At 39.2% G+C, this 15,339-nt stretch overlaps 1 protein-coding gene across 4 annotated transcripts in view; it reads right to left on the bottom strand.

Annotated features, from left to right (window-relative positions):
• The window catches only part of EGF (epidermal growth factor), a 101,063-nt gene that overhangs the window by 61,463 nt on the left and 24,261 nt on the right, over nt 1-15,339 (bottom strand). For all 4 annotated transcript variants that reach the window (XM_077778466.1, XM_077778463.1, XM_077778464.1 and 1 more), the window contains exons 2-5: nt 11,916-12,115; nt 9,260-9,441; nt 8,673-8,900; nt 7,723-7,925 (exon numbers count right to left, since the gene is read on the bottom strand). In XM_077778466.1, coding sequence (XP_077634592.1) covers nt 7,723-7,925; nt 8,673-8,900; nt 9,260-9,441; nt 11,916-12,115 — 813 coding nt within the window. The remainder of the gene's footprint in view (nt 1-7,722; nt 7,926-8,672; nt 8,901-9,259; nt 9,442-11,915; nt 12,116-15,339) is intronic.

The raw sequence follows: 15,339 nt of genomic DNA, 5'->3' as shown, positions 1-15,339 counted from the left end.
TGCTTGGAATTCTCTTTCTCCCTCTCTCTCTGCCCCTCCTCTGCTCTCCCTGTTTCCCAAAATAAATAATTAAAAAAATTTTTAAATATATTTATGAAAACAGAAAATAAGCATCAGTGAAAATATAATATGGTACAGCTACTGGGTGGAACATAGTATGGTGGTTCCTCAAATGGAAATACCATATGATCCAGCAATTCACTTCTGGGTATATATCCAAAAGAACTGAAAGCAGAGTCTTCAGATACATGTACACTCATGTTCATTGCAGCATTATTCACAATAGCAAATAGAGGGAAGTAACCCAGGTATATATCGGCAGATGAATGGACAAGTAAAATGTGGTATACACACACAATGGAATATTATTCAGCTTTAAAAATGAAGGAAATTCTGACATACATTATAATGTAGATGAAATGAGACTATTATGATAAGTGAAATAAGCCAGCCACAAGACAACTGTATGATTCTACTTATATGAGGTATGAGAGAAGTCAAAATCATAAAGACAGAAATTAGAATGGTGATGGACAGAGGCTGGGAGATGTTATTGATGCATACAGAATTGTGGTTTATTAAAATGAAAAGAGTTATGGATGTTATGAAGATGGGTGGTGGTGATGTTACACAGCAATGTGACTGTACTTAATGCCACTGAACTGTACACTTAATAATAGTTAAGATGCTGATGTGCCTAGATGGCTCAGTTGGTTACGCATCCAACTCTTGATTTCAGCTCAGGTCATGATCTTGCTATTTGTGGGTTTGAGCTTTGCTGTCAGGCACCAAGCTGACAGCACAGAGACTGCTTGGGATTCTCTCTCTCTCTCCTTCTCCCTTTCTCTCTCTCCCTCTATCCTTCCCCTGCTCATGCACTCTCTCTCTCTCAAAAAAATAAACTTAAAAAATAGTTAAGGTGGTAAATTTGTGTGTATTTTACCACCATAAAAAAATTGGGGAAAAATTATGAGAAAAAAATACTCATATTTCTAGGATGAATCTTTTCTAGAAGTTTCCAAATAACCAAGGTTTTATAGTAGACACTCCAGCAATGACATAATCAAAATAAATCAGAGTCCCACCTGGCTGTTTTATCTATATTAATCACTTCTATGAGCAGGTAGATCTCCAGGTGGAAGGAATTCCCCATCATGAATGCTCAGAACTAAAGAAATTCAGCAATATTTTGGGCAAGAAATGAATGCAAATTATTCTGCACAGTACTGATGATAGACACCCTTCATTTCCCACAGAGTATGCTTTTGAAACTCTCTTATGAGCATAACACTGGAATCTACATTTTTTAAATGTTTTATTTATTTTTGAGAAGAGAGAGAGACAGAGTACCAGCAGGGGAGGGGCAGAGAGAAATGGAGACACAGAATCAGAAGCAGGCTCCAGGCTCTGAGCAGTCAGCAGAGTCCCATGTGGGACTTGAACTTGTGAACCACGAGATCATGATCTGAGCCAAAGTCAGACGTTTAACTGAGTAAGCCACCTAGGGGTCCCACTGGAATCTACATTTAAAGAATACAAAAAGAAACAAAGAAGAAGAAAGCAAAAATATTTGGACAGTTTGTAAAATAATATCTGTGAGCAAACTAGTTGCAAAAATCGCCAGAAGTTGAGCTTGAAATAATGTCATTAACACTGTATACAAAGGAGTTCCCACACTGGCTCTGAGATTCATATAATAGTGTTAGTGTTAGTGTTGGAGCAGCCAGGAGAGCATTGTTGCCTAGTGACTTTATCATGCCAACAAAAATGGGTGATCAGTTCTGTGACAGCTGGGGGAAAAGTGTGTGTGGGGTGTGTGTGTGTGTGTGTGTGTGTGTGTGAGAGAGAGAGAGAGAGAGAGAGAGAGAGAGAGAGAGAGAGAGGTTTCAGCCCCATGGTCTGTGCACACCAAAGCATTTAACCCCTAGGAGGCCATGGATAGACAAGAATACACCAAATTACAGGTTTTTTGGAAAACAAGGCAAAATCTAAGAGATAAAATGATAGACAATAGTAAGAGTGTGATTGGGGAAGAAACATGATGTCACCCTAGCTGGGTTCAAATCCCAATTCCTCCAGAGTGTGACCTTGAACAATATATTGTGCCATTTCTGCAACTCAGCTTTTTAATATATAAAACAGTAATAATAACCACATCTAGTTCGTAGGATTGTTCTGGAGATTAAATGAGATAGTATGGGTAAAGCCAGAGAAGATAATTCTTCACACACTCAATAATTATGACTCTTTTTATTCTTTCTTTCTTTTTTTTTTTTTTTAAGTAGTCTGCATGCCCAGCACAGAGCCCAATGCAGGGCTTGAGCTCATGACACTGAGATCAAGACCTGATCTAAGATTAAGAATCAGATGCTTAACCAACTGAGCCACCCAGCTGCCCCTATTTCTATTATTTCTAAGGATGATAAAGCCTGTGGCGTTGTCCTATTTTCTTTCCTACACAGCAGCACATGTGGCTCGCAAATATATTATTTCTGGCTCAAACCTCTTTCTTGAGATCTAGACCAATTCACAGAAGAAAGAAAAAAACACAAAGGCACAATGGGAATTAAGTGAGAAAATTGATTAAAACATTGGGAGTTTAGGGGCATCTAGGTGGCTCAGTCAGTTAAGCATCCGACTTCAGCTCAAGTCATAATCTTGCGATTCACAGCCCACATTGGGCTCCATACTGACACACTGCTTGGAGCATGGAACCTGCTTTGGATTGTGTCTCCCTCTTTCTCTGGCCCTCCCCTATTTGCTCTCTCTCTCTCTCTCTCAAAAATAAATAAACATATTTAAAAAATTAAAGCATTGGGAGTTTAGTTATAATAAACCAAAGGGAGCAGCCCCAGTGAAGGCTGTCTGTTGGATCAAGGGAACCTCTTTAAAACTTGTTGAGCATATCATTTCAGGGAGAGAGTGACAACGGGTATTCTTTCAATTTTTTTTCCCAACTATTGTTTATTTATTTACTTTTTTATAGAACAAATCTTGTATTTTCTGTTGTGGAATAGGCTATACAAAACATTTTGAGCATATCTCTGGGCTTCTTGCTATTTCTTTTTTTTTTTTTCAACTATTATTTATAAAATGTCCTCTAGGCACTGAGAGTACAATGGAGAGGTGTCCTCCTGTCCTCATAGGAGTAAGAAAATTTAGGAAGAAGAAAATAAGTGCCAGGTGAGGGAAACCTGTTACTCTGCGAAAAGCTAACCGAGGCTCACCATGAGTGGATCAGGAAAGTTGTTTCTGAAAGGAGGAGTTTTGAGCTATTTCTCAGAGGATGAGGAGAATGAGCCCATGTGGAGAAGGAGAAAGCAGGTTTCCAGACATGCTGAAAGACCTGGGGAAAGAGCAAGCATGTCTTGTGGGAGGAAATGAAACCTTTGAACATGGCTGCAGCACAGAATGTGATGCACGTAATAGCAAGAGATGAAGCTGAGAACCTTCTGTGAACAGCTATGAACAGGTTGAATTAAGAGACTAGACTTTTATTATTGGCAACAGAATTGTTGATCGGTTTTAACCAATGATTGGTCTCTGATTTCTTTTTTTTTTTATATATTTTTATTTATTTCTAGGAGAGAGAGAGAGACAGCGTGAGCAGGGGAAGGTCAGAGAGAGAGGGAGACACAGACTCTGAAATAGGCTCCAGGCTCTGAGCTGGCAGTCAGCACAGAGCCCAACGCGGGGCTCGAACCCACGAACCGTGAGATCATGACCTAAGCAAAAGTTGGATGCTTAACCGACTAAGCCACCCAGGCGCCCCTGGTCTCTGATTTCTAAAGGGTTATGCTCCCTGCAGCATGGGAAAGAGAGGCAGGGGTACTGATGAAGCAGACATTAGGGATGGATTGCTGCCAAATAGCGCACGAGTGGTTCGATGGCAGGTGGGAGAACTATTGAGGGCTGGAGGTTGAGTTGATGGGGTAGGAATGGGAAGGAGAGTAGAAAGGGTCACACTCAGATTTCTGCCTTGGGAGATGGAGGTGAGATGCCACTCATCGAGACAGGGTGATTTCCCTGGAGCCAGGGCAAAGGGAGGTTACAGTGGGTAGGTCAATTATTTCCTTTGTGCCTGAAGCTCATGCAAGGAATCCAAGTAGAAATGTTCAGAAGGCAGATAAATATATGGGCCTTAATCAGGAAACTTTCCACATGCCCATGGCAGGACCCTGAGCCCCGAGGGTGCAGACAGCAGGCAGGTGTGGCCCAGATGAGAGAACTGAGTGACCACTCTCAGGAAACTGCTCAGAAGCATCAGAAAACCAGCCTTATGGTGAAACCGTGGCTCTACTTTGTGGACTCGGGGCTCAGCCATCAGCTGCAACCAGCTCCTCTATATAAGCTCTAAGCCATGGATTATCTAAACCAGCAAATTACTGTAGTCTTCCTTTTGAAGTGCTGTGGCCTTGCCCTTGGATGGACAGTCTTCACTGGGGCTGCTCACTTTCATATGCTATGAATAAATCCCCAATGTTTTAAATCCATTTTCTCTGCAGTTCAACTCTCACTGTGCCTCAGTCTCTCTTTTTTTCTTATTGGTCTAGATATCAAGAAAGCGGTCTGGCTAGAAATAATAGATTCAGGAGTCAAGCGGGCTGCTGCATAGGAAATAAAACAGGAAAACTGTGTAGGTTGTACGGCCCTTGGATACTAACAGTGCACTTAGCCAGATAAGTGGTTCTGGGGAATCACTTGGGAAAAAGACATCCCCTTTAATTTAATTTAACCCAGCCTGTCCAAATCATTTAACCCTGAAACTTTTTTGGCCCCCAAATAATCCCATAAAATCCCACAGAACTAGTGTTTTTTCTAAAGAACATGCTTTGATAAATGATAGCTTAGGCATTTGGCATGAGGTAAGTTTATTGATACCCTCATGTGTATAAATATTTACATTTTATGTAAAATAATAATATCAACCACGTTACACGATTTTTCTGTTATCTCCCCATTGAAGTAATCTCACGACTAAATGCCCTGCAAACCAAAGTACTATTACCGTTCACCTGTTATAAGTCCACTATCCAGAAGAAACTAACCAGCCTCAAGAGTAGTATGTCTTTAAATGTGAAGGCACTTTGAGAACCTGATGGCAGCTCTATACCGTCTTCCTAGCGTGGGACAATTGCATGTTTTAGTCTGACCATACAATCAAGAGATTCACAGACCATAAGTCCCATGTAAAGAATTCCTCCTCTGCCAGGCACTAAAACAATTTACACCTATTTAATGATGGCTATAGTAACAGTGTTCTTGAAATCAAAAGTCCTTCACAATTGGAGTATACATGAAGCACAATATCTCCAATAAAGCCAATATGTCCAATGTCATCATCTTCTAGATTTCAGCTTAGCCTTAGCCCCGCAGCTGGCAGCAGCTTCTCAACCAAATGTTGTTATTGGCCAGATTGTTTGAAGCTGTTTTGTAATAAGTCATTATAGATTTTCTTCTGAAATTCATGCTTTCAATTATCGTATTTGACTTCCCTAGCAAAAAAAGCTGAATAATAGTGAAGGATTCTGAAGAGTTAAAAAGTTTATGGTGGAAAGAACAATAAACTAACAGACTTAGCACCAGGATTTTTTTCCCTCAAAATCTATCATTAACAAGCTGTGTAATCTTGGAAAACTCACTCTACTTCTCCAGGCTTTAGATTTCTCAGTTATGAAATGAGTGATTGCTGACCTTTCTGTCTCACAGTGCTACTGTGACAAACCGATAAAATAGTGTTCATGAAACTACTTTGGATACTATGAGGCTACACATAAATGTAAGAGATGCTGATGGACCTATCCATATAACTATTACGAATGACAATAATTATTCACAGTAGTTGTTGGTTCTAATGTTGTTGCGAGTCATCAGCACTTGGACAATGAATCCTATTTGAAGACAGCTTGAATTTCCCATGAAAGGAAATATCAGTTTCACTGTTCATGTGTGGAATATGGTCACCATGTCATTTATAACACTTCCACCAGGTTGTTGCTATTTAATGGTATACTCCAACCCACAGAAGAACTGTTTCCCACAACTTCTGCTTTGGAAATTCAAGTACATCAGTTTTCAAAAAATGACTTATCTGGGGCACCTGGGTGGCTCAGTTGGTTGAGTGTCTGATTCTTGGTTTCAGTTCAGGTCATGATCTCACAGCTCGTGACGGCGCTGATGGCGCTGAGCCTGCTTGGGATCCTCTGTCGCTTTCTCTCTCTGCTTCTCTATCTCTCTCTCTCTCTCAAAAATAAATAAATACTTATAAAATAACTTACCTGACTAAACATTTTATCTTCTGGGATTTATTTTAGTCTTCGAATTCTTCATTACTTGCGTTAAAAGCATAGTCGTTACACAAATTAAATTATAGTTTTAAGTTTTTAAAGAAGTCAGTTAAGAAGCACTTACACTATTAGTTACCTCCTTGAAGACATAAGTAATAATAATGTCAGTTGCCCTAGATTCTAGCCTCCCTTCAGCAATCTCATGCCTGTCTTCCTGTTCAGTCTCCACAGCTCTCTTCAGGAGCTATGTCTAGGGCAGGAACAAACACATTTATATACTAATTGTGGCAGGGACTCACAGTCCCTACCATTTCCCACACTATTACCAAACCCCAGTGGCATCCAACAGATAGAAAGAAGAGAAAACAAACAATTCCACCTCGGCTTCAGAACCTCACAAGGCTAATTGGGGATAAGATTAAATATGTGTCAAAGCCTGCTTGAAATTAAGCTTTTACATATAGGAAATGTTAGTATAACATCATTTGCATGGTAGATAAGCCATACCGAGGAGCCTACCTAAAAAAAGGATGTGCTAAAGAATTCAAACAGAGAAGACTGCATTTGAAAGCAGAAATTTGGGACTATGACTAGATTCAGCTAATCCACTCATTTATTAATGTTACCTAAAATTCTTCATTTATAAATAAATCAATAACCACTGAATATAGGGTGGTTTGAATAAATTAATAATACATACATACCACACATGGTCCCTGCCTGCACGGCATTTATAATCAAGCAGGAGAGAAAATAAAAAAGAAAGCAAAGTAATATGTAACTATACCTCAGGATGAGTTCTATGAAGAGTGTACTGAGGAAAAAAAATAAAGGTGGTGAGAGGTAGGGCCCTTGCCTCCTCTTGACTGGATGACCAGGGAAGGCCTACCTGAGGAGTGATACTTAAGCTCAGAATTGAAAGGAATTCTGGGCAGAGAAAGGAGTGACTGCAAAAGTCTAGAGACATGAAGGGGATGGCATGTCGGAGCAACTATGGAAAGACTTGAGTCAGAGTCCAGTGAGGGGAGGAGGAGTGTTAGATCAGTTTCATCAAATATTGATCGCGCTGGTAAAATGTTACATTTCAGTCTACAGGCACAGGAAAGTTTTTGAAGGATTTTAAGCAAGGGAATTAGTGGATCAGATTAACTATTTAAGGGCAAGAGGGAAACAGAGAAAGATGAGTTGAGTGGCTACTACTACAACAGGCCAGGCAAGAAATCCTGGTTGTTTGGACTACGGTGGTGGCAGTAGAGAGGAGAAATGGATATTTGAGATGTATTTAGGAGGTAGAATGAAAAGGATTTGGTGATAGATGGGAAACCGGAGATGAGGCAGTGGGAGAAATCAAGGATGGCCCTTAAGTGTCTGGCTTGATCAGGTGGACAGGTGGGGACTAAGTGCCAGACCCTGTTCAAGGTCAAAGATTACTCACCAGGCACCCAGGCATCATTCTCTGCCTTGGGCTGTAACAGTGGATGCACTACTTTGATTCCACCAGGTGGTACAAATGATGGATCGAGGTTGATTCTAACCATATCCTTCCCAGTGTGTTTGTTAGCAATCCAAATTGTCTTCTTTTTCCATGTTGAATAGAAGATACGATCACCAAAAAGGGACATTGCAAACAAATTGTGCCTAAAAAAACAAAAACAAAAACAAAAGAAACACAAAGAATAACAGAACATTTCTTTCTGGGCTTATTCACATTTCACTTCATTTCAGTGTATTGACTACATTTTAATTACCCACCTTTTCAATTGTTTCCTATTTAGGTTTAGAAGCAGATGTTAAATTTAAATTTTTATTTATGTAGTCATAATCTGAATTAATGGGATATAATTCCTAGCTTAAACTTCATTGTCTTATTCTTTTGCTAATCAGCACTTAAGTGTGGTGAAAATAAAATAGTGAAGAAAATAGGAATTGTATAATAGTGGATTCTGGTTATATCCAGTTCACACTTGACTAATTTCTGCCTCTTGCCACAAGCGGGAGAGAGTCAGTTTCAGGCAAGATAGCAAATCAAATGAATCATAGGTGCTTCACAAATACATGACATAGTAATTCCAGAAAGAATAAACTGTAACCAACATGTGAGAACTCCCCAGATACCAAAACTCTGTTAATTATTTTTATTTGCATTTCTTAATTAATTTTACTAAACTTCACAATAATTCCAAGAAACAGCTACTACTGTTATCCTCACATTAAAGGAAACTGAGAAGTTATGTAACCTTCTGGAAGTCACTTGTCCAATAAGTGGCAAATCTAGAACTGGTACTCAAGTCTCTTGGACTCCCCCGTCTGTGCTAAACCACTCCACCAGTTTAGCTGGACAAACTTCACACAGCAATTGTTTTTCACACCAAAAGCACAACTTACTGTGTAAGATGTTTGCTAAAATGTACAGAACCTCCATCATAATTACAGGAACAAATATAAGAATTGCTTCCGTCTCTATTGTTCTGAATCCAAAAAAGCCGTTTATCAAGCACATCCAGTGAAACGGCTGTTACTCTTTCTGATGTTTCTAATAGAATCCTCACTTCCGCACCATTGAGATCTGCTCTGTGGAGGCTGCCAGCCACCTCTGAAGCCCAAAATATAAACCTGAGAGGAAGCACATTACATAGACACGTAACTGAATGTAAAGTCACTTAAATGGTCACCGCTTTCAGTATTTCAGAGGCCCCCAAGATGAGTTTGACTATTTTGAATGAAACTCCAATTCAACAAATATTTATTGCCCTGCTGTGGAAATTCCATGTGATTCAAGTTAAAAAAGCAATTGTGCTTCTAGAGCAGCAAATTACAGTATAAACAAGCACTATCTGTACAGGGAGCCTGCCTTGGTTCAAATCCAGGCATCCTTGTCAATGAGAAGGTCTTTTTGAGTTCAAAATATTATGATTCCAGGTATTATCATCAGAGTTTTGAAATACATTTCAGTGTCTGAAAAGAGCAGTTACCTTTCTACTGGATCAATTGCTACATTTGCAGGGTATTTTAAGGAGCTTAAGAGAACACGGGAGTTGTTTCCTTTCATGTCTGTTACTGTAATGGTTCCTTCCTGTTGATATGACCAAATAAGTTCTTCATTTATCCAATTTATTGCCATTCCTGAAACATTTTTCTCTATATTGCATACTGTCTGTAAAATCAAATGTCAAAATATTAATATTTTCTCATTCACATCAAAACTGTTTTTATCTTTGTGTAGAAAAATCTATTCTTTTAAGTACTTGTCATTTTTATGGACTCACAAGACCTTAAAATATGGCACAGATCAGTGCCATTGTTTTGATGGAGCAATGTTAACCCTACCACATGAATGTTTCTGGGCATAGGATTTGTATTTTAGTTTTAAAGTAGGAAACTATGGGGGCGCCTGAGTGGCTTNAAATAAAGTAGGAAACTATCCTGTGCTTATTGAAATTAGGCAATCAACCATAATGTGCTAATATTTTCAACTATAATAACAGTGGAATTTCCATGCTATTTTAAAGACACTTTATCCATTTGCTAATGGAAGTTTCCATATCCTCACCTGAACCCAATTCTTTTTTTTAAAAACAAAGTTAATGTTTTATTTATTTTTGAGAGAGAGAGAGAGACAGCTTGAGCAAGGCAGGGTCAGAGAGAGAGGAAGACACAGAATTGGAAGACAAGATCCAGGCTCTGAGCTGTCAGCACAGCCCAACGTGGGGCTCGAACCCACAAACCGTGAGATCATGACCTGAACTGAAGCTGGATGAGCCACCCAGGTGCCCCTCACCTGAACCCAATTCTAAGCTTTGTCAGATTCTAAAGATGTCCTTGACATTTGTGCAGAGCTTTAAAATAAATGAATTTCTCATTAGAGTCCCACTTTCACAGCCCCTCCTCTTCCATCAGGCCCCTCCTTTTGTACAAGTCCTCAGCGCCCTCACACTCTGACCCTATGGTCCAAAGGGAAGGGCTTCTCTTTATGCCCTTGGGTAGGAGAGCCCACAGAGAAAAATGCATGATAAAAATGACCAAACAAAAACCTCTCTTATCTCCTAATTCCAGAGCACACAGGTAAACCAGTCAGTCTTCCTGGGGGGTGGAGGGAGGGGGTGTGGCGAAGCCCTGATGTGTGTGGTTGCAGATTTCCTTGGCTTGTAAATATTCCTACCATCACTGATTTCCAGCCACTGACATGACATTACTGAACTTGGAATGGGCACAGATCAAACAATGTCACGAGCTTGTACTATTCCTATACCTCAGACAAAGTAATCTAGCCAATCCATTTAATCAGTTGCTAATATCTAGCTTACCCAGGTAAATTATATTTTAACAGGTGTCCTTTTTAAACAATGTTTTAATCCAAAGAAGGGAATACAATGGTGGATTTTAGGCATCAACTCAATCCTCTCCTAATGACTTGACACAAATTCACAACTGTTAAACTTTTTTTCCTAGCTTGTGACAGGAAACTCTCCAGATTTTGAGACTCAAGATTTTGAAACTATTCTTCTATGGATGGTGAGAGAATAATGAGTAGCCATCCTTGTTAAAGGTGACATTAGTAAGTATCAGAGACGTGATGAAAGAGATTAGCATTTAATTGAAGCTTTTAAGAATAACTGCAGGGAGAAAGGTTTGGTTTAAAGAAAAACAAACAAAACAATGAGCACTTTGTGTTGGGAATAAATGCTTAAGGTTTCTCCAGTCACGTGTCTCTATAATCCACTTCTCAGGAATTGAGAGAACATTCCTCCTGGGACTCATTTAAGGGCTCCATCAGTTACGGAGAAAGACTAAAGATCTTTTGTATGTACTTGAAGCAAAATACTCTAGATCTGACACCTGCTTTATTATTTTTTTTCCAGAGTGCAAACACCTTAAGAATCAAAAAAGGTTTTTCTCCTAAATATCAGGTGCTAAAACCCCATGACAGACATTTAGACAAAACAGGTTCCCAACTTCAGCACAACTGACATTTGCAGTCAGATAATTCCTTGTTGTGGGGGCCATCCTATATATTTTATGTTTCATAGTATCCATGGCCTCTACCCACTAGAAATGCTAGTAGTACATTCTCCCTCTTTCCCAATCCAGGTATGAAAGCCAAAAATGTTTCCAGACATTGCCAAATATCCCCTGAGGGGCAAAATTGCCTTCAGCTGAGAACCACTGGAACCAGTCATATAAATAATCTGGACTTCATAAACTTACATATTTTCAAAATTACCTTCACATCCTGATTCCTTTTGGTGGCTTCTGAATATCCTTGTCATGTTTATGGGCTTGTTTAGTAACATGCCACAGATACAGATTAAATAAATATCTATGGGGTGCCTGGGTGGCTCAGTCAGTTAAGCATCCCACTCTTACTTTCCCTCATGACCTCATGGTTCATGAGTTCGAGCCCTGCTTCGGGCTGTGCACCAACAGCATGGGGCCTGCTTGGCATTCTCTCTCTCCTCTCTCTGTCTCTCTCCTCCAGAATAAATAAATGAACTTTAAAGTAAGTAAATAAATATCTACAAATGCCAGAAACATTTGAATTGGAATATAATTTCCATTCATCTATACATTGCAAATTATCTATACAGCCTATACAGAAATCCCTCAAATATTTCGGGAAATGTACTTTACCTCTTGCCTTGTCCCATTCAGAAAAACTCTTTGTAAAAGTTGTCTTTCTAGATCTACCCAATAGAGTCTTTCCTTATTGTAATGAAAATCCATGATCACTGATAGGCCAGCATCTGCCACCAATGGCTCATAATTAGTTCCTTCCAGGTCAATCCTAAAGATACTGCCTCCATGGGAGAAAATTAAGAAGGGTGCAGGACCTGTGTGGGAAGAAGGAAATTTTCAGGATTTTATATGATTTACACGAAATATTTCCGTATGACAGCTAATACAAGTAGACTTAATTCTTAATTACTGGCTTTATATTTTAAATGAAGACAATTGTATAGAGAACAAGTTCCTGTAGATATTCCTACTTAATTTTATAAATCATCTTCTTCACAAATTGATGATAAGAAATGAACATTGCCCAATTGTGAAAAAAGAACTATTTGAAGAGAAAACCACTTTCTGCTCTGATCTGCCTAATGCCATTTTATGTTCAAAAAGAAATCACCTGTTTTCTATTGTGGCTAGGGTATGAAGGTAACTTTTAATTATGTAAATTGGAAATAATAGTACAGATATTATCATTTTTGAAATGGAGCCCACCTCCTCTTCTCACCTTATGAACAGAAAGAACCTCAGGGTAATGTCATAGCAATGTCAGGGTAATGACACAGAAGATGATGGAAAGAAAAGGTCTCAAGTGGAACCAGGGAAAACTGAAATGCCACCCTGCGAACACTCTGAGATGCCTTGTCCTCGTTAGCATGGCCACATACAATCCAGCACGCCCAGTTAAATCTGAATTGCGTGTATATTGCATGGGACATACTTACACTAAAAAATTATTTCACTGTTTACCTGAAATTCAAAATTAACTAGTTGCCCTATATTTTTATCTGCTAAATTTGGGTGATAGACCTCACTGGATTTTTTATTCCTGCACAGCCTTGCCCGGAACCCTAACGCTATCGTCTCCTGTTCTAGGTGATGCCACTTTCTCTCTCAGACTCCCAAGTATTCAACACCTGCTTGGGGAACCTGATACCTCTCTTTGGAAACCTGAGCACATATTATCGGCTGACTCTGCACAGAGCTTGTCTTTGATGCTTCAAGATGATGCCAGAGAATAGCTTCATCTCCTACAGCCAGATTAGTTGCCTCGGTCTCTTCTGCCTGAGCGCAAGAAGGCTCCTTCAGCCCTGCCTGTAGTTAATTTCAGAACCTCTGGGATGAGTGGGGGATTGGAGATGAATGCTAACATATTGTTGCCCCTCTACCAGGTTCATATTATTCTCACATATTATTCACATTATATCCACATAAGACTTTAATGCCTTAATGTGACATAGTAAATGTGTTCATTGTTCTAGAGATTAAATGAAATGATGGATTAACATCCTCTTACTCAGGAATTGTGATCTATAGTCAGAAAACATTAACTCCACCTTAGAGGACACCGGGATAGATACAAGAGGAAAGAAGAGATACAAGATCATGAGAGTTTAAAACTGGTGCCCATGAGAGTCTAAGAGAACTAGCTCATCACTCTTCCCATATCTTTCCCACAACAGAAGACCCCTGAACAGATACGGAGGAGAGCCCCCTTCATATTGCCACTCCAGCTGTGGAAGCAGAGGTATCATGGAAGAAACAGGAAGAGGGCTGGACCGAGACCTAGGAGGCCTTGTTTTTAGTCCTGGCACCATACCTTCCCTGCACAGGACCTCCCTGCTGCACCAGAGGATTATTGAGGAAAGAAATGAAATTTTAGATGGGAACGTATTTTATTAATTATGGAACACTACACAAATATGATTTGCCATTGCCAATTCCCATAACCAAGGTCTCATATATAGGTTTGTGCCACTGTTCAGGTTTGAAGCCCTGGAAGAGAATATTGGTGTAACTCCTCTCTCCTACAGCAATGTGTCCTGGAGGAAAAGAAAGCATAGCAAAAGGCATCCTAAACTCACAGCTACTGATCTGTGGGCCTGTGGTTTTATTGCTAGGAGTCTTCTCTTTGAAATGTGTATCATGTATTCTCTATAAACTGAATAAATGCGCCTAACACATATTATTAATTTTCTTATGCACTGATACTTGATGCACGAATGATACATTTATTCATTCAATAAAACTTTTATTTATTTAAAAGTATTACTAAATGGAGGCATCTGCCTGGCTCAGTCAGAAGAGCATATGACTCTTGATCTTAGGGTCATAAGTGTGAGTCCCATGTTGGGTATAGAGCTTATAAAAAAAATAAATAAAACTTAAAAAAAAACAAATAGGAGCATCTGGATGGCTCAGTTGGTTGGGCATCTGATTTCAGCTCAGGTCATGACCTCTTGGTTCGTGAGTTAAGCCCAGTGTTGGGTTCTGTGCTGACAGCTTGGAGCTTGGAGCCTGCTTCAGATCTGTGTTTCCCTCTCTCTCTGCCCCTCCCCTATTCACACTCTGTCTCTCTCATTCTCAAACAAAAATAAATATTTAAAAAAAAATTTTTTTAACAAATACTGAATGGGAAGTTTCCAGGTTTAAAAAAAAAAGGAAAGAAAAGGTACTCTAAACATTTAATTTTATTTTTTTAATTTTTATTTATTTTTGAGAGAGAGAGAGATAGAGACAGCTTAAGCAGGGGAGGGTCAGAGAGAGAGGGAGGCACAGAATCTGAAGCAGGCTCCAACCTCTGAGCCAGCCGTCAGCACAGAGCCCACCACAGGGCTCGAACCCACAAACCATGAAATCGTGACCTGAGCTGAAGTCGGACGCTTAACGAACTGAGCCACCCAGGCGCCCTGAAACATTTTAGACAGAACATAGCACAATGCTTTGTAGATAATAAGTACTCGAAATTTTTGAATAAAAAGTAATAAAGAAATAATTGTATTTTGCTTATTTGTCTGGCTTTTATCAAAGGAACAAAGCCAAAGACACCAGCAGATCTATCAAACTCATAAAAGCAGAGCCAATTTTACAGTGGTTATTTTAGTAATAGCGATAATAATAATAACAATAATAATAACAACAACAACAAACTTCCACATCTTGATCTCATTTATCCTTAATACAACACCCCGAGCTAGATGGGCCAGATATTACAATGAATAAATCAAAGAGAAAAGAGAAATCTGAAGAATACTTAGATCCATAAAACATAAACCATCACATTAACTAACTTTTCAAAAAATATAAAATATTGACTACAGTACTACATATGAATTAATGAATTTACTCTTCAGATTTTTTCCCCATTCACTGCTGAATCATAGATAGCATCCTCTTGGAACTAAAAGCATCCTAAACATTAGCTAATTCAGTGTTTCCTAAAATTATTGTTCAAAAGAATCAGAGTGGGGTGCGTGTGTGTTTTGCAGATCCCTTCCTTTGAGATTCCAATTTAGTAGGACTGGGCTGAGGGCTAGACAATCCAGAT

Source organism: Crocuta crocuta, unplaced genomic scaffold (genome assembly GCF_008692635.1).
Source record: "Crocuta crocuta isolate KB4526 unplaced genomic scaffold, BGI_CrCroc_1.0 scaffold587, whole genome shotgun sequence".
Lineage (NCBI taxonomy): Eukaryota > Metazoa > Chordata > Mammalia > Carnivora > Hyaenidae > Crocuta > Crocuta crocuta.
This window is presented reverse-complemented; position numbering and strand designations above follow the sequence as displayed.